Genomic DNA, 19,776 nt, shown 5'->3' on the forward strand with positions numbered 1-19,776 from the left:
GAATATACTAAAGTATGTAAAAAGATAGAAATCAGGGGGGCTAATTGAAACATCACATGAGAGAGACGGGTCACGATATGGCTCGGCTAGGTCTATTGGCGGCCCTGACCTGCGGGTGGCGGCCCGTTTTGGGCCGGCCTGACCGAATGGCCTGTGTAAGGGCCTGAGCGGGCGATTAGGGTGCAGACCCGAACCGCCGCCGCCCCTCTACCCAAACACCACCACGCCCTTGGTCCTGACCGCCGCCACGCCCCAGCACCGCCGTTAGCGCGTGTGGCTGCATGCCATGCGCCATGCATGGTACTGCAGCGCCACCTCCCCTTCTCCCTTTTGCTTGTCATGTGCTGCATCCGTCCCCTTATGCGCTGATTATGTGTCGGCCGCCGACTCTCAAGTCTCAGAGTAGAAGTCCAGCGATGCTAGGCTCCACTTGCCGCGCCGCCGAAGGTCGAGACAGTGAGGTGTCGGCGAGGCCGCTGATGCGGTGTTGGTGGCCCCGCCGCCTTAGGTCTTTCTTCCTCCGTGCGAACTCCGCCCCCGCGCGCCACCGTCCCCAGTCCCCTCCATCCAGCTCTCACGGCATGGGTCCCCGCCCACGCCGGCCAATGGTGCCGCCACCACAACCGGGTTACCTGTGGTTGCCTCCTTGGTTCGTTCGTGATCACACTGAGAGAACCTACAAGTCGAGGCTCGTGCCACCGACCACATGGCCAATGACACTTGGGTGCTTGGCCTCGCAGCATGAGAGGAGGCCATGGCCTTCACAGGGGCCTGCGGCGAGCGTCTGTCGGTAGGGATGTAAATGGTACGGATATTTTCTGACTGTATTCGAATTCGATCCGGTCTGGAAGAGTTTTTATCCGTCCGTATCCGTTTCCGAGTATTCAATATCCGTAACCGATCCGTATTCGAATACTCAAAAGTTGCATTTTTATGATGTTGACATTCATTGCAATCTTATCCGACAAAAACTAGCACTATCCGTATTTGACTTCGTATTCGAATAAAAATATGAAAACAAATATGATATCAGTATTATCCGTCCGTATCCGATCTGTTTACATCCCTATCTGGCGGTTTCTCTGGCGGAGGGCAGGTGCTCGTGCTTGTGCGGTTGGCATGCGTCTTACATCGGTGGAGGTGGTGTGGTGAGCCGAACATCGGCGCCCGTAGCCGCGTTTTCCCCTCTGTCTTCGTCGGGCTTGGTGGTGGACTAGGAGGAGGCGACGGTTGCTTGAGCCCCGCGATGGACCTGTTGCTTGAGTACCATTAGCAGGAGGGAGCGCGAGGGGTGCAAAGCCACACAAATGGACTCCTCACGTTCTCCTCCCTCTCGTGCACCTCCCATCCTCGGCATAGTGCATGGATAAAAGATAAGGTCAGTTGCAAATAAGCTTCTAAGAAAAAAATTAAAATAGAATAATATGGTATGAGTTTTAGTAGATTTACAAAATCCCCTAAACATATAGAACCTGGCGATCCAGTCAATTCTAAATTTTTTGCATAACTAACTCAAGATTTTCTCAATTGATGACCACTATTCAATGTCTCTTGTGAAATCTTCTATTAACCTCCAAAGTATAGAGTCAATAACGTTTAAACTCCTATTTCTATATCCTTAAACCTCAACTGTTTAGCTATTTTAGCTCGGTTCCTATTGCAATAGGCTCATATCGACCTAAACTACGAGATATCAGTGATATATATCATGGTACATATTTTTTAGATTTAATTTGAATATTAATGAAGTTTATATATCATTCAGTGCATTTTCAAGTTAAAAGCTAATTAGGTATTTTAAATTAGGGAAAAGTCCTATTTTCAACCCTGAACTATCACGATCGTCCGATTTTCAACCCTGAACTCCAAAATCAGACATCCTGCGCCCTCCAACTATCGAAACTGTGCAAAATACCCCCCCTAAAACAAATCCACCACGATTTTCAGCCATGTCACCCGTCCACGTGGCGCTAATGGCCACGTCAGCTACGCTCTCCTTTCTCTTTCTCTCACAGACAGGTGGGCCACCACCACTCCTCTCTCTTCTGTCTTCCTCCTCGCACCCCCGGCTCTCCCGGCGCACGCCCTCGACGGCGCCACTCCTCGCACCCCTGTCGCCGGCGCCGCCCTCACTCTCCTCTCCTCCCTGGGGGCCATGGCGGGCCCTCACTCTCCTCTCCTCCCCGCGCGGGCGGCGGAGCTGGCTCGCCGGGCCGCGTGCTGGCGGCGGCCAGGCGCGGCGCCAGGCATGGCGGAAGTGGCTCGTTGGCCCCCACGCTGGAGACGGCCTGGCGCGGCGGCCAGATCCGGCCCACCGCCATGCGCCTCCTTGCCACGCGGAGGGGCGCGTAGAGCTCCGCCATGGTGAGGTGGAGACGCGCGACGGCGGCCATGGCGGGGGCGGAGGCGCGCGGCGGAGGACCATGGCGGGCCCGGCGGCGTCAATCCCATGGGGGCCTCGGCGGGGCGCAAGCTCGAGCGCCATGGCGAGGCGGAGACGCGCGGCGACGGCCATGGCGGGGGCGGAGGCGCACGGCGGAGGACCAAGGCGGGCCTAACGGCGGCAGTCCCATGGGGGCCTTGCGCGGGCCGCAAGCTCGAGCTCGGCTCCGGTACGGCGGCTCGCACCTCCATCCTCCCTCCCCTCCCACGGCTCGCGCGCGCGGGTGCGGTGGCGGGCTCGAGCTCTCGTGCTCACCGGCCGCGGCGGCGGAGCTCGAGCTCGCAGAGGCTGTGGCGCGCGCCGCCCCCTCCTCTTTCCCCCTCCCTCCCTCTCCCTCTCCCCCCCTCCTCGCCAACGGTGGTTGCGATGGCGAAGGAGGAAGACAGAGTAGGTGACGGTAGCGAGTAGTGAGAGGAGAGGTGGTGGCCAACCTATCCGTGAGAGAAAGAGATAGGAGAGGGTAGCTGACGTGGCCATTGGCTCCACGTGGACAAGTGACGTGCCTGAAAACTAGGGGTTATTTTGCACGGTTATTATAGTTGGAGGGTGCAGAATGTCTGATTTTGGAGTTTATGGTTGAAAATCGGATGATCGTGATGTGATAGTTCTGGTTCAAAATAAGACTTTTCCCTTTAAATTACGTGCGTGTCATAATACGTCTGGAAAATACAGAAAGTCGTCGTCTCGGCTCAATCAGTACTACCAGCCTTCCTTTAGCTTTGCTTCCTTCCGCCGTCCGCCCCCGCCCACCAATGGCTCAACTCCATCCCCTTCCCCTCCTTCTCCTCCTCTTCCTCTTCGCCGCCGCCGGGGTGTCCGCGGGCGGCACCAAAGGGGCGCACGTCTCCGCGGTTGTCGCGGAGAAGGGCCTGGCCTTCGCCAAGGATGTGCTGATCGGGGAGGCGGTGCGGTCGCTGACCCCGCTGCGCCTCCCCGGCGTGGAGAAGGCCGTGCGCGTGCCCTTCCTCGGCGGCGTCCGCGTCGCCGCCTCCAACATCACGCTCTTCCACCTCGACGTCGGGGACAACTCCACCGTCTACCCCGGAGACTCGGGCCTCGTCATCGTCGCCTCCGGCATCACTGCCAACATCAGTATGCACTGGAGCTATTGCTACGACTCGTGGTTGTTGCCGATAGAGATCTCCGACAGAGGCACCGCCTCGATCCTGGTAATTTAGGAGGTTATGGTACCTTGGTTATTGCTGATTGTGCTAGATGTAAGATGTTCGTGTGCATTGTTCTAGGTTTGGTCTTGTGTAGTCGTATACTCGTAGAGAGCTGAGTTCGCTGAGTAATTTTAGCGAAACATATCTCCTGATGAAGTTTCCTTTTCAACAAATTCTAGCCATGGTTTTTTGAACGGCTCAAGACTGCATACTGACAGAATTTTGGGCTTTAGTAGGAGGGCAGTTGTCTTCTTTCTATAGGTCAATGCCTGAATGGGGAAATATGCAAAACTTTTTGTCAGTTAAAGTTATGTACATTCGATAGGAATGGCGTCGCCTGGTTCCATGCTTCTATTAAATCAGGGTGCTTGCCTTTCTTCCATGGACCTTGTTTAGTATCTATATTTTAAGTTGATATAGTTCCCCGTATTTCTGACAAGAATAGTATTTCGATTAGGCAGTAACACAAATGGTGAATGATATGTCATATTCAAGTCCGAATGGTGGATCATGCTGCAAATCATCAAAGTTTTTATTTATTTAAGATATTGATCACCGACCTATTCCAGATATGCTTGTCTGCTCAAACATTTCTTGTATCGAATATCTAAAAAAGTATTTAACTAATCATGAACCCATGGGGTGAAACAATCTTCGAAGTCATTGTTTCTAGATCATTATTTGGCTGGTTACTAAGTTTGGCTGCTTTGATGGCGTGGTTGGTACTAACTGAAAACCCATAATTACTCATTTGGTTCTGGTCTATTTATGGTCATTCCAGTCTTTATTTTCCCTTTAAATGGCATTTCTTCTAGCTAAGTGCAGCTTAGTGCTTGGTCAGGTCATGTTCTCTCTGGCGTATCTGTTGTTTAGTTTGTAGGTTGGGTGTTGTTTTTATTACTCTTTCCTATTTAATGAGATGAGGCAGCTCTCCTCCATATTTGAGGGGGAAAATTGGCACTTGTTTGACAGTTTAATCCTCCATAGAGAAAAGAAATCTAATTCTTTAGTGTTCAAGCATTCATATGCTGTTAAAATAAACTCCTGATGGATAATCTTCTTAATTGAGGATTTTAGGATGCTTTGTTCTACCTTTGGGTTTGATGTTTTTTGTTCCACTTACTGAAAGGAAGAAATTATCCTTCTATACTTCTAAGGTTCAAGGAATGGAAGTTGGGATAACAATGGTAATAAAGAACAGCAATGGGAGCTTGGCTCTGTCTGTTTTGCATTGTGGTTGCTATGTGAAGGACCTAGTGATATCCCTGGATGGTGGTGCATCTTGGTTTTATCAAGGGTATGTTGCACTGCTAATTTTTATAATATGTTGAGATGAAATCATATTAGCATCACATTTGATATTTCAGAACTTTAGTGTTCTGAAGGTGATCTCTCGTTTGGTGGAGAATATTATACTTAAGTTTTGCTGCAATACTTAGCTGTTTTGGTGGTTTTACAAACATTCAATTCAGATCTTGATCACCCCATATTTGATGCACCTCTTGTCATGTCTACAAAGAAAATGGTATATATGTCATGTCTCGAGCTCCTGGGCAAAAAATTATGCTGTTTTTCTTGTGCATTTGCTTTGATTTCAATATACTGTAAATTAAGGAGCGGTATATTAATCAAACCAAGGATAATATATCAAGTAAAGATAATTTCTTCTACTGAGGGTTAGGTTTAGTTTCGAGCCCTTTCCTTTGATGCTGACAATTAAAAGTTATGTGCAAATAGATGATATAAGTATGTTACTTGTGCGAACGGGTGCCTAGCCGGATTGGTTAGGTGGCCTCAATAGCACTCCTTAGGTCTTGGGTTCGACTCCCGGTGGGAGCGAATTTCAGGCTGGGGTTAAAAAAAATCCCCTCGCCTGCAGCCACGCCAAAGCATGAAAGGAAGGTCCCGGCCGCACTCACACGGGTAACGGCACACCCCCGTGTAAGGGTGGGGCAGGGGTTCGGGGGTTTTCTCAGCCTGCGTGAGAGGTCTTCTCTTATCCAAAGCTTGGGGGTTTCTTCCCCCCGCAGGACGAGTTACTTGTATTGTGAACTATGATGTCTTCGCACGCTTGTATATATTCATGTAAAACATATATATTTTGCTAGAGTTCTTTGGATTTTAGATAATTGATGCATCAAGAAGCAAAAGTTCAGACTGACTAAGTTTCATTCTCTACTTGTCTGAAGGTTTATAAATGCTTTTGAAGATCATATTAAAGCTGCAGTTGAGAAGGCAATACCTGAAAATATTATTGAAGGGGCTGGGAAACTGGACTCATTTCTGCAAGGTCTTCCTAGAACTGTTAGTCTGGATGACGTTGCTGCCTTGAACATGACTTTCGTTAATGATCCGCACTATGGCAATTCTTCGATTGAGTTTGATATCAATGGGTTGATTACTTCAGCAGTTGCTAAGACAACCAATAATCTGCAGAAGCATCCACACCTTTCTTTATCTTGTGGTGGTGCATCCAAAATGCTTTTGCTTTCACTTGATGAAGATGTATTTAATTCGGCATTAGATGTTTATTTTAAGGTAAGAGCAACGTTGTATATATAGGATACCATGTTTCTTGTAGAATGTCTTTCTTTGCACTCTACAATTATTTGCTGCCTGGCTTTTACATGAACATGTTTTTGGCTTCAGGCAGGTTCAATGCATTGGGTTGTTGACAAAGTCCCTGACCAATCTCTGCTGAACACAGCTAGTTGGAAATTTATCATTCCTCGCTTATACTGGAATTACCCAAATGATGATATGCTGCTAAATATTTCGATGGCCTCATCCCCAGTGATAAAGATTACATCTGAAAAAATTGGTGCTACCATTAACGCAGACTTGATAATTGATGTTGTAGATGGCAAGGAGACAGTTCCAGCTGCATGCATCTCAGTGGTAAGAGCCATCAAATGCTAAAATCATTTTCCTTACTTCCTAATCATATAGTTTCGTACCTTCCAATGGAATTACATCATATAATTCCTTGCAGGTTGTAAGTGCTTCAGGCATCGTGGAGACATCAGGAAATAAAGTTTATGGTAGAGTTGGATTAGATGATTTCTCCCTTGCGTTGAAGTGGAGTAAAATTGGTAACATCTATATGTCTTTGATCCAGGTAGCCAATCTCAGCAACTTTGTGCACTTTGCTCTTGCTGATTTTGTTCTTTTTAGCGTTATGGTTATTCTAGGCATCTGCAAAACGTTGGTATCAAAGAATGATTTGTTCTAATTATTTTTAGTTGTGAATTGGATCATAATAAAGTGATACTTTTGCAGGGAGTGATTCGTGTTTTCTTGAATACGGTGTGCATGCCCTATTTGAACTCACGGCTGGGGAATGGATTTGTCCTGCCCGTGGTCCACGGTTTCACACTTCAAGACATCTATATTCTAACTTCTGCTGAGCAGTTGACGCTTTGTTCCAATGTCATCTTCACCAATGCAAGCGGCTTGGCGAGTTTAGCACTTTTGTGATACGGGGAAGTGCGTGCACCTTCTTCTGTCTGGGCTGCAAAGCAAGCCTCGGGCATTTCAGAGTTGGAAGTACAACACTTGCACATATGTGTACATTATTGTACATATGATCTCTTTATCCAAATTATTAACATTCATTTGTACTAATTCATGAATGGTGTACATATGAACTCAGAAACACTGCAGATTATCGTTCATAATCTGATCCTTCTCAGAATTACCCAAAACTCGAAGTCTTTATGGCTTTGAAATGGAGGAGAGTTTAGATGAGCAACTGTATATTAATTCTTTGAAACCATATTATCAGAAAAAAAAAACTTTGAAACCAGGAATAAAGAAACCTTGGAGGGGGGGGAGGAATTGCTGACTTGGATACACACTCACCTTTACGCATACACTCCCTACCTTAAATTTGAAGGAAAAAAAATGATTGCCTTAAAAATCCACCAGAAAGGAAAGTTTCTCCATATCTAAAAGGAAATGAAATATGAGGCTTGAACTCAAGTTATAAATAAATTTCTTTTGGAGTAAAATGCACTGGGAGTCCTTAAACTAGTGAGGATGTGTCAAGTAGGTCCACGAACTCCGAAAGTGCAGATTAAGCCCCCCCTAATCTATTTAAGTGTGTCACTAGAGGTCCAAAACGTCTCTGACCGCCTAAGTGGACCGCCACGTCAGGTCCTACGTGGACACAACAATTGACGGAGCGGGGCATATATGCAAATGAGCCCTCCCCCGATGTTTCAATTACCATTCGTCCACCCCACCCGTTCGTCTTCCGCCGTTGACGAGGTGGAAGGGCGGCGATTACGGCTCCGGCGATCATCGGGGGTTGGAGAGAGGCGACTGCTGAAGTTCACCTCGGAGATCGAAAGGGAGCAGAGCTGGCCCAGTCGCGGCGGCGGAAGGCTCGGGATGCCTCCTAGATTGCGCGGAAAAGTGGAGCCTGCGCCTGAGTACAGTGAGTCGATTCTAGCCCCAATGTTTGAGATTGCTTAGTTTCGCTGATGGATAGGTATGATTAGACCTTGTTTTGTATGGAAAGATGCAAAGACTTCGCGAGAACGGTCAGGGGCGCGATTCGCCAAGCAAATTTATCACCACAAAAGAAGCCCCATTATTTCGATCGATTATAGGGAAGTAATGAAGATGGCTAAGAAAAAAGGTATACGGTTCCTTTCATCCAAAGATAAAAAGGCCTTTAGTGATTTCAAAATTCGGCTACTACACCCCGATTCGGGCTTATCTAGGATAAATTAAATGGGGAAGCCGGGATCTTTTATGTCATTCTACCTTACAGTATTTTGTGGATTTTTTATGGATTGTTAGGGTTAAAGTATCAGTTTTGGATTTAGGGTGGAATGTGAGGGTTCTGATTTTTTATTCTTGCGGCATACCTTGTATTATAGGTGCTGGTTCTGACGAGTTCACGATAGAGGTTCACCATGGAGGGTTTTTTTTTTGTTGGAAGTGGGCAGCTAAGGAGTTATATGGATGGCAAGGTTTCTTGGTATGATTTCTGTGATGCCAACACATGGTCTCCATTGTGGTTTGATGATTTTGTCGAGGAACATGGGTATGACAAGACTGAAAGGCTGAGGATTTACTAGTTGTTACCTGGGAAGGAACTTGCAGATGGACTTAGGGTCATTAGCAGTGATTCAGACACGCTTGTGATGGTGTCAGTTGTTGATAGAGTGAAGAACTTGGTGGTGTACTTTGAACATGATGACAACACTGCAGGCCTAGACTTCGATGATATTACAGTGAACACAGTTTCAGAGTTGCCCAAGGTTCTAAGTCCACAGAAAATGCAATATGTGCCAAAGAAAGTTAATGAGACGCTGCCTGCGTTTTACAGAGATTTTCATAGCACCAGTAGAGTGAATGATCCAGACATGGAGAGTATGAATGATGTCACATTTGATGATTCAGAAGATTCAGACTTTGTGGATAGTGAGTATGACATGGAGGATGGGGATGACGACTTGCTGACAATGTGGATGAAGAAGTGGTACATGAAGGTACAGCTAAAAGGCAAAAGCTTGGTAGTCAAAAAATGAGAAGTGCAGAATGTGATGATTTGTCCCCAGATGAGGAGTGCTTGGATCTTCCAGATTCTGATGGTGAAGAAGAAGTGAGAATGAGGTTCAGGTCATTCATGCCAGAGGATTTAAGCAATCCAGTGTTTAAAGTTGGAATGGTTTTTCCTTCAGTTGAGGTCCTGAGAAAGGCAATTATTGAGTACAGTTTGAAGAACAGGGTTCAGATTAAGATGCCAAGGAATGACAAAACAAGAATTGGGGCCCACTGTGCTGAAGGATGCCCATGGAAATTGTATGCTTCACATGATAGTAGGGCTAAAGACTTCATGGTGAAAACATACCAGGGTGAGCACAACTGTCAGAAAGAGTGGGTTCTAAAGAGGTGCACTTCTAAGTGGCTAGCAGAGAAGTACATTGAGGTCTTCAGGAGTGATGACAAGTTGAGTTTGTCCAACTTTGCTAAGGTAGTGCAGAGGGAATGGAACCTGACCCCTTCTAGGAGCAAGTTGGCAAGAGCCAAGAGGATTGCATTGAAAAAGGTTCATGGAGATGAGGAAGAACAGTACAACCATTTGTGGGGTTATAGTCAGGAGTTGAGAAGAAGCAACCCTGGCACATCATTCTATTTGAAAGTAGTTGACAATGTGTTCAGCACTTGCTACTTTTCATTGGATGCTTGCAAGAGAGGCCTTCTTGAGTGCTTGTAGGCCATTCATTTGCTTAGATGGGTGCCACATTAAGACCAAGACTGGAGGCATTTTATTGACTGTTGTAAGGATAGATCCTAATGACTGCATATATCCTATTGCAATGGTAGTGGTTGAGGTAGAGTGCAAGGAATCATGCAAATGGTTTCTGAACACACTAAAGGATGATCCTGGAATTCAGAACACTTATCCATGGACCATAATGACTGATAAACAAAAAGTAAGTATGTCAATATTTGTGCTGGAATTTACTATGCCATGCTTAATTTCAAGCTGTACTAATTTGTATCATGTTTACAGGGTCTAATCCCAGCAATGGAATAAGTGTTTCCAGATGCAGAACACAGGTTCTATGTGAGACATTTGTACTCCAATTTTCAGCAGCATTTCAAATGTGAGATATTGAAGAATTGGTGAAGAATCAGCTCTGGATTTGTGCAAGATCTACTACTGTCATGGAATGCAACAACAGCATGGAGCACATGAAGACACTGAATAAAGATGCATATGATTGATTAGAGAAAATGCCTCCAAACACATGGGTAGAAGCTTTTTTCTCAGAGTACCCTAAGTGTGATCTCTTACTAAAGAACACTTGTGAGGTGTTCAACAAATATATCCTAGAAGCAAGGGAGCTACCAATAATGAGCAAGTTTGAGAAGATCAAGTGTCACCTCATGACCAGAATTGTGAACAAGCAGAATGAGATGAAGGACAAGTTCCAAGGCCCATTGTGCCCAAAGATTAGAAACAAGATTCTAAGGAGATCTGAATGGGCCAACTTGTGTTATGCTTTGCCTGCAGGCCATGGTGTTTTCCAAGTGAATGAGAGAGATAATCAGTACATTGTTGAGTTGGCCACCAAACATTGTGACTGTAGGTGGGACTTGACAGGGATCCCTTGTAATCATGCTATAGCTTTCTTAAGACATGAGATGATTCCTGCTGAATCAGTTGTGCCTGCATGCTATTCTGTAGACAGTTTCAACTAAGCATATGAGTTTAACATCTGGCCATGCAGAGATCAAAGGGAATGGGAGCATGTGAATGGGCCACAAGTAGGACCCCCCCTGTATATGAGAAGAAGGTAGGTAGGCCCAAAAAGATAGGAGGAAGCAACCCTATGAAGTTCAGGGCAAAAATGGGCCTAAAATGACAAAGAATGGTGTGGTCATGCATTGTAGGTATTGTCAGTCAGACCAGCACAACCAGGCTACATGTGAGTTAAAGAAGCTAGGTTTGAGGCCCAAGCAGCAACCCAAAAGAAAGCATTCACTCCAGCTCGATGATGCAGCCCAACCCAGTTTTGAGGCCCAAGCTTCAATGACTTCTACAATGATGCATCTGTACCACAAGAAGCTCTCAGTTTTTATCACAAATGAGTACAACAATGCTGAGCCAGATGACACAGGAGGTAATTTCAACCTAAATTCATAGCTCATGTTCCATTCCAGTATACACTATACTAACTTTGATTACTTGTTAGGGATCCATTCCTAGCCGACTTGTTCAGAACCTGGGACCTCTGCCAGATGCTGAGTTTGTTGTGTCAAACGGACCCACTGAGAGACCTGGAGTACCAATGACAACTGCCACTAAAGCTAGAAAGCAGGCTACAACAAAGAAGAAGAAGACCACAAAACAAGGAGCACGTGATGGAGACAAGCAGAATCAAGCCAAGAAAAATAAGATCTCTAAGAAGGCAGCTATCAAGTGAAATTAACAAGTGATAAAGCATGTTCTGCTTCTGTGGATGGATGGTTCTTTTGTAATTTCTTTTGTGGTAGTGTGGACGATTGATTCAGCCCAACAAAACTTGTTCTGTTTCTGTGGATGGATGGTTCTCTAGACTGTGTGTAATTATTTTGTGCTGGTTCTGTGGATGGTTCTCTAGACTGTATGAGAAACCTAATTATTTTGTGCTGGTTCTGTGGATGGTACTATCAAAGCACAATCATGAATGGTTCTCAAGTTATTTGTGCTCATTTTCTCTCCTCATTTGTTTGCTCATTTGTCCTCCTTTTATTGTATCTGTTATCTGACCATGTTCACCAAGTGAAAAGTGACAAACATAAACTGAACTCCATATCATATCTTCCCATTTCATACTTGGCAAAAACACTAAGCTGTTCAGTAGCATACATTTGATTCTCAGTTCACCTCTTTAGCAATTGAACAAACAACATGACAACTTGCACTACCAGAATGCAAAAACATAGCATACATATTGACCTCAATAGCCTAACTACTTCTACACTATTGTCTTCTTCCTTTCTTGATGTTCCACCATTTCCAAGTAGCATCTTCTCATCATCCTTGATATTGCCCTTCCGACTCCATTCTCCACCATTCAGAATCCCAATCTTCTTCAAGTGCTCCACATAATCTTCTTCCCAAAACCAAAATGGACAGCCGGTTCCATCCACGCTACAACAGAGCACAAAACAGGAAGAGAGGAGGTCATACCTTATCTGAAAACAACACCTCATCTCAAACCCTAACTCACCTTGTGCAGCGGGAAACAGTAGAACACTTGCCCAAAGCTCCATTCCTGCCTTGATTTCGGCCGCAGCACCTTCTTACGACCGCACTTTGTGCAAGTGATGAGTGGGAGCTCATCCGATAGCCGTGAATCGGGTGTCGACGCACTCGATTGTGAAGCCGTGGCGTGGATCTGGAGAGGGTTGAGGGCGGCAGCACCTAGCACGGGGAGGAGAGGATAGGGAAGAGGATAGGGAGGAGAGGGGAAACAGAGAAGGGGTTTTTTGTTTTTTTTTGCATTAGGGGTGAAGATGCATTTAATATTCGTCCAGGGGGTGCACACTAATACCGTACACTCGATTGGGCGCCAAAACTCCCGCCAAGTCCAAGTAGGACCTGACGTGGCGGTCCACGTAGGCGGTCAGACCCGGTCAGAGGCGTTTCGGATCTCTAGTGCCACACTTAAATAGATTAGGGGGCTTAATCTGCACTTTCGGAGTTTGTGGACCTATTTAACACACCCTCACTAGTTTAAAGACCCCCAGTGCATTTTACTCTTTCTTTTGAGACTTGCAGACAAGCTATGCACCTTTTTGGATCCATCTTACATTTTCTTAATTATCATCTACTTCATATAAGTTTCCTACGAAACATCAATACATCCTCATCCCTACAGGATCCACTCTATGCTTTGCACTATCTTATGCTTTGCACTATCTTAAGCCAGCCATTGTAGTACACCACATAGTCAAAAGGATCCACTCTATGCTTTGCACTATCTTATGCTTTGCACTGTCTTACAAGTGACAGTAGCAAACGAAGAATTCCAACGTAATTGGCATGAGCATGTGTACTGACAGGGCCATAACCACCTGACATACAAGGTAAATTCCTTGTGTGGCTCTAAAAGAAATAGGGGTCCCTTCTTTGGCTCTGAAAAGTTTGAACACCTTTCTTTGGTTTCTTTGGTTCCAGTTTTATCTTCTATCCCTTCTTTGGCCCTACCATTAAGTCAGTAAGTTAACTTATATGAACAGTAACATCTGCGTTTTCACCCCTCTTTTCTTAACTAAAACGTCCTCCAAATCATCTCCAAAATTTATATAACTTTTTACAGTGATACAACTGATGGAGATAAATTCATTTTGCAAAAAAAGACATATGCAGTATTTATGACCTTAAAATTAAAAATCAGCAAATTAGACTATTTTTTAAGATCATCTGATTTTTTATGGCACAAACTATTATCCAAAAATTAGTAGAATTACCTAATATTTCTAAGATAAGATGTACAAATTTATAAACTATTTTGTACTATATGTTACTTAGATAATTTTGAAGTTCTTTTACAAAAATAAATTTAAACTTTCTTTCAAAAAATAATTTTTAACAGAAATTCAAAATTCTCTAAGTAACATATGATACAAAGTAATTTTATAAATTAACACTTCTCAACTTAAAAATATTAGGCATTTTTATTAATTTTTGAGTAGTAGTTTTGTGCCATAAAAAATCATATGTTCTTAAAAAGTAGCCTAACTTGGTGGATTTTAATTTTGACATCGTAAATGCTACGTATGTTTTTTTTGTACAATGGATTCATTTCCATCAGTTGTATCACTGTAAAAAGTTATATAAATTTTGGAGGTGATCGATATGGTGGTCGTTTTAGTCAAGAAAAGTGGGGTGAAAAACCACAAGTTACGGTTCATACGAGTTAACTGGCAGACTTGACGATAGGGCCAAAGAAGGGATAGAAGATAAAAATAGGGTCAAAGAAGGGAGTTGGAACTTTTCAAGGTCAAAGAAGGAACTGCTACTTCTTTCATAGCTACACAAGAAATTTGCCGTAACATATATGGCCTCCACCTAATGCGCTCCAGAGTGCTCTTATTTTTTTCTATGTTTTGTAGGATCTTTTGTTGGAAATATTCCGTACAAGGTTCATAACAGATATATACCTTTTGCATTTAAATCACTAATCAAAAAACCAAAATTTTGTGCATAGATTTTAAAGGCTTTATAGCTATTATTAAAAAAGGGTTATCATTAATTTTTCCAAATGATCAAATCACAATATCCAAAACTTTCTTCATAACATTAAGAACTATTATAATCATCATTGCAAAACATGTGCATCAGGAATTTTGAATCACATATCCAAAACATGATACATGGATTTAGAAATATTTTCTAATAGTTGTTGAAAAAATTTCAACATCATCAGCTTTCAAGCTATGACAAACTTTAAAAACCATAAAGTTTCAAGATATTGATCTAAAACTTTCTACCACCACTCAAGAATTTTGAAAGCATGAGTCTAAAACTTTCAGTAACTGATCACATACATATAAGTCAATATTTACATTTAACTTTGTTGATCACATACATATAAATCAATATTTACTTTTAACTTTTTTTCCTCCACTGATGCACAAAAGATCCTAAAACTCACATTTACCTCCAATATGTCTCATGGCAGCAGAGGAGCTAGGGAAGGTCAAGCTATTGGTAGTTTGTGCTTTTGCCCATTTGTTAACTGGTGAAATTAAGGTTCACCTTCAAAATAATTTCTTCTTTTAAGGGGCGGGGGGTCGCACTGTCCCCTCTAATCTCAACAAGGGTTCTTGCACGTACAAACACTACTATTGTTATCATTCATAGGGTCGCATTCTCCATGCATGGTTAACTAAGGAATTGAGAAAAAGAGCATCACAAGACATGCATGGTAGCACTTGGAATGTATGACATTGATATTGATCAGTTGGTCAAAGGGATGATGAGAGAACACGTGTGCCTTGTTTGGAATTAGAAATGCAAAAGTTATATTTTTTCATGGGAAGGTTGATGGTGCTACAGTTAGCACAATTTACTATTTGCCCATTTCTACAACGTGCATTTCTTCTCCTTCGGATGCAACTTTCTTTATCCTTCCGCCAAATCCTAGCACATGTTCTTGCTTCCCCTTGTGTCGCATCCCTACCCTCCATTTCACAAAGAGATTGGCATGGGAAGATTCACCGTGAAACTTGGAAGTCAAAATCTGGAATAGCAACATGCCTTCTTCAAGTTGTTTTTCTTTGATTGCTGAGTGACCTATCCATACATGCCTATATATTCTACAAACTTGAGCACAAGTAATGCACCAATATTATGTAGTAAATAGTTCCTAGTAGAGGCATGTTCATAATCAGTAAGGAGCAAGTTCACCTCATGTTGCAATCGCCGCATTCTCATTCGAGTCATTGACCCCTTGTTGACATTGTTGTCTTGTTCAGCACATGATTGTGTAGTGCAGCGAGAGTCATGCTTTTCAACAATAGTTTGTGGACTACCATTGGGAATGTCCTCATTACACCTCATACGCACTTTGAAGGAGATTTTGATCATATCCATGCGAATGTACTGATAGACATTGTGCATTACCTAAAGAGGGATGCGATGCAAAAGAAGTCATGGAATTGTATTCGTGTGCATTGATATATTAATTTGATTATTGTACGTTGAAGTTGCATTTGTAGTTATCACGATAAGTGATGCCACTACTACAGAAAGGGGCTTTGATCCATTACATTTGTCTCAGTAAGTATTGAACCTGGGATTAATATGAATATTAGTCCCGGATCCAAAGGCTAGGGGGTGATAGCTCTTTAGTCCCGATTGGAGCCACCAACCGGGACTAAAAGTCTATGTTTAGTCCCGGTTGGTGGCTCCAACTGGAACAAAGGGTCCAAATCTTTAGTCCAGGTTGGTACCACCAATCCGGACTAAAGGATCCTCCATGGGTTAGTTCAAAAGAAAGGGATCTCATATAGAGTCACATGTGATGCGTAGGTGGGGTGGTAAACTATGTACGAGGAAATAGGTATTGGATTCAATTCTTGGGCAGTGCGATGTTTTTTTTACCATCACGGACCTTTTAGTCCCGAACTCGGTTGTAGAAACTGGGATAAAAGCCTGGGATCTTTAGTCCCGGCTTCGTAATCTCGGTTTCTACAAATGGGACTAAATAGGGTTGGGAACCGGGACAAAAAGGGATTTCTGTAGTAGTGTGGTTCTCTGCTGGTTTGTTGTATAATATGGCTTCTGAGATTATAACAGTATTGTAGATTTAAAATTCATTCATATGCACTCATGGAAGAGAAGACAACTCTATATGCTCTTGTAGATATGAAGTGGAAGAGAAATTATATATCCTATGGATACAGTAGTATAAATGTGTGTTGATTTTTGTGAGAAGCATAATTAATTCCATTGATGCATGGTTTAGGAGATGATTGTGCAACTCTATGTTAAATTTGAGGCTTTAATCAACTTGTGGTTTAAATAACTTATCAAAATAAATTACTTGCTAAGATTTTAAAATCTCACCCATACTTTTTCTCTTTAATCGTATCTGAGGCATGTCACGTTTCAGTAATCATGTTTTCACTTAAAATATTTGGGTTGTAACAAAATTATGTGTCTAGTTCTTATTAATCCATTTTTTTCTTCCATGTTACTTTTTATATAGAGTTGTTATTGATTCTCTTGTTAGATTGTAGGTTATACTCTTTAGTAGCATTCTAGGATTTTGTTGATTGGGTAGTTACAGTTAGGTACGGAGGATTACTACATGAACGGATGCACATATTTAATAATAATTTTGTGTTTGGTATCCTAAATCAAGTGTTTGCTTTTTTTTTAATGAATATCCTCAGATGACTTTGTTCGGCTGGCTTGTCAGCCAACCAGCCAGCAATGCTTTCTTTCACACCAAATCAACACCAACTAATAGTACTATTCTCTCACAACAAATCAGAGCTAGCCACCAAGCATAGCCAGACAAACAGATCCTATAGTATAGGAACAAATCTTAGGGGGTGCTCGGTAGAGCTCATTTTGGTGGAACCAGTCAGCCAGCAGCTGCTATAGCTTTTGTAGCCCTGCTACAGTAGCAGCAAGCTAGCAAGCAGGTTCAGCTGTTGCAGCCGAACGGCTCATCTTTGCAGCCACACTCGGAAGCAGCTGCAGCCACCAGTAGAAGCGAGCATGACCAACATGTGTTTTTGAGTTGTTTCTGTTGAGTTGTGATCCAAATTCAGTTGTACACGTATAAAGGCCGACTTCGGATGGAGCGAAGCGGAGGCCCGTCGTCGGAGAAAAGGAACGGTACGGTGAGATCGTGGGCATCGGCTCTGTTCAGATCAAGATGAATGATGGCATGACACGCACACTGAAAGATGTGAGACACATACTAGGGATGACTAGGAATCTCATCTCACTCAGCACACTTGATGCGAAAGGATACAAATACTCCGGTTCAGGTGGAGTTTTAAAGGTATCAAAAGGTTCCCTTACTTATATGGTGGGTGATCTGAACTCTGCAAAGTTATATGTTCTTAGAGGAAGTATTTTACTTGGTTCTGTTGCCACTGCCGCTGTTACTATGGTATATGCGTCTTGGACATATGAGTGAACTTGGTATGGCAGAATTGATAAAGAGAAACCTACTAGATGGTTGTACTCTGAGTAGCATGGAGTTCTGCGAGCACTGTATTTTTGATAAGCACAGAAGGGTAAAACTCAATACCTCTGTTTATACCACCAAAGGTACTCTTGATTATGTACACGCTGATTTATGGGGGTCTTCTCGTAAGCCTTCTTATGGTGATGCTCATTACATGCTTAACATTATTCATGATTCTCTAGAAAAGTGTGGCCTTATTTCCTGAAAAACAAAGATGGTACCTTTGCTACTTTTACAGAGTGGGAAGTTATGATAGAAAGGCAAACTGAAAAGAAGGTCAAAGTGCTTCGTATTGATAATGGTGGAGAATTTTGTTCGGATGCTTTTGATGAATACTGCAGGAAGGAAGGCATTGTCAGACATCACACCATCCCGTTCACCCCGAAGCAGAATGGTGTGGCGGAGCGCACGAACAGAAACATCATCTCGAAGGCTTGTTGCATGCTGTCCAACTCTCGTATGAACAATTTTTGGGCTGAAACTGCTAACACCGCATGCTACTTGATCAACAGGTCGCCTTCTATTCCACTCAACAAGAAAACTCCCATTGAGGTATGATCCGACATGCCTGTTGATTTTTTACAATTGAGAGTTTTTGGCTGCACTGCTTATGCTCATGTTGATAATAGAAAATTAGAGTCTAGAGCTATTAAGTGTTTGTTTGTTGGTTATGGTTCGAGAGTAAATATGAATTATGGAATCTTAAAACTGGAAAGACTTTCATGAGCAGGTGCATTGTTTTCAATGAATCTGTGATGTTTATTGACAACTCGTTCACAGATGTTATTTCAGATAATTATGATAAAGAGCAGCAACATATCAGCATCCAGGTGGAGCTCATGGATGATCAGGAAACTGAAATTGTCGATAATGATGTTCATGATACTGTTTAGCACTCATCTCCTATTTTGCAGCCTGAAGACCTACCTATTGCACTTCCCAGAACAAAAAGAAGTTGTGGACCTCCAGCCTGTTATATTGAGGAATGTAATATGGTTCATTATGCTTTGAATTGTGCTGAATAGGTGGAGAACACTCATGAGCCGGCTACATACTCTGACTATTGATTCAAGGGATTGTGAGAAGTGGATCTAAGTTATGCAGGAAGAGATGCAGTCTCTCGAGAAGAATGGTACATAGGAGGTTGTGCGCTTGCCAAAACAAAAGAAGACTGTCCGTTGCAAATGGATCTTCAAGAGAAATGAGGGTTTATCTTCAAGTGAGCCTCCAAGATTTAAGGCAAGGTTAGTAGCAAAAGGCTTCAGTCAAATTCCTGGTGTTGATTACAATAATGGGTTCTCTACAGTTGTGAAGCACAGTTCAATTCGTACATTCTTTAGTATTGTTGATATGCGTGATCTTGAGCATGAGCAGTTAGATGTGAAAGCTGCATTCTTACATGGAGAACTCGAGGAGGAGATATAAATGGACCCATCAGAAGGGTTCATAGTGCCTAGCGAAAATTATGTTTGCAAATTGAGAAGATTTTTATATGGTTTGAAACAATCTCCTCGTCAGTGGTATAATAGGTTTGATTATGGTAGCTGTGTATACATTAAGTTTGTTGATAGATCACATATAAACTTGTTGTTATATATTGATGATATGTTGATTGCTGCCAAGAGCAGGGAAGAAATCACTATATTGAAGAAACTGTTGAGTAGTGAGTTCGACATGAAGAATCTTGGTGCTGCTAAGAAAATTCTAGGTATGAAAATAACTAGAGACCGAAATTCTGGTTTATTATTTCTTAGTCAGCAAAATTACATTAAGAAGGTTCTTCAGCATTTCAACATGCATGATGCAAAACCGGCTAGTACTTCTATTGCATCTCATTTTAAATTATCAGCCATACAGTGTGCTAGTACTGATGAGGATACTGGATACATGTCAAGGATTTCATATTCTAGTGATGTTAGTTCTTTGATATATACATGGTTTTCTCTCG

The 19,776-nt window shown here is 43.0% G+C and overlaps 1 protein-coding gene across 1 annotated transcript; it reads left to right on the top strand.

Moving 5' to 3' along the window:
* The first annotated feature begins 3,109 nt into the window (after positions 1–3,109).
* Positions 3,110–7,313, top strand: LOC120669943 (putative BPI/LBP family protein At1g04970). Its single transcript, XM_039949863.1, has 6 exons — positions 3,110–3,612; positions 4,767–4,906; positions 5,799–6,147; positions 6,259–6,507; positions 6,602–6,727; positions 6,889–7,313. The coding sequence occupies exons 1-6, from the start codon at positions 3,196–3,198 to the stop codon at positions 7,084–7,086; spliced, it is 1,479 nt and encodes a 492-aa protein (XP_039805797.1). The 5' UTR covers positions 3,110–3,195; the 3' UTR covers positions 7,087–7,313.
* Positions 7,314–19,776: the final 12,463 nt, after the last annotated feature.

The sequence above is a fragment of the Panicum virgatum genome, chromosome 4N, assembly GCF_016808335.1.
Source record: "Panicum virgatum strain AP13 chromosome 4N, P.virgatum_v5, whole genome shotgun sequence".
NCBI lineage: Eukaryota > Viridiplantae > Streptophyta > Magnoliopsida > Poales > Poaceae > Panicum > Panicum virgatum.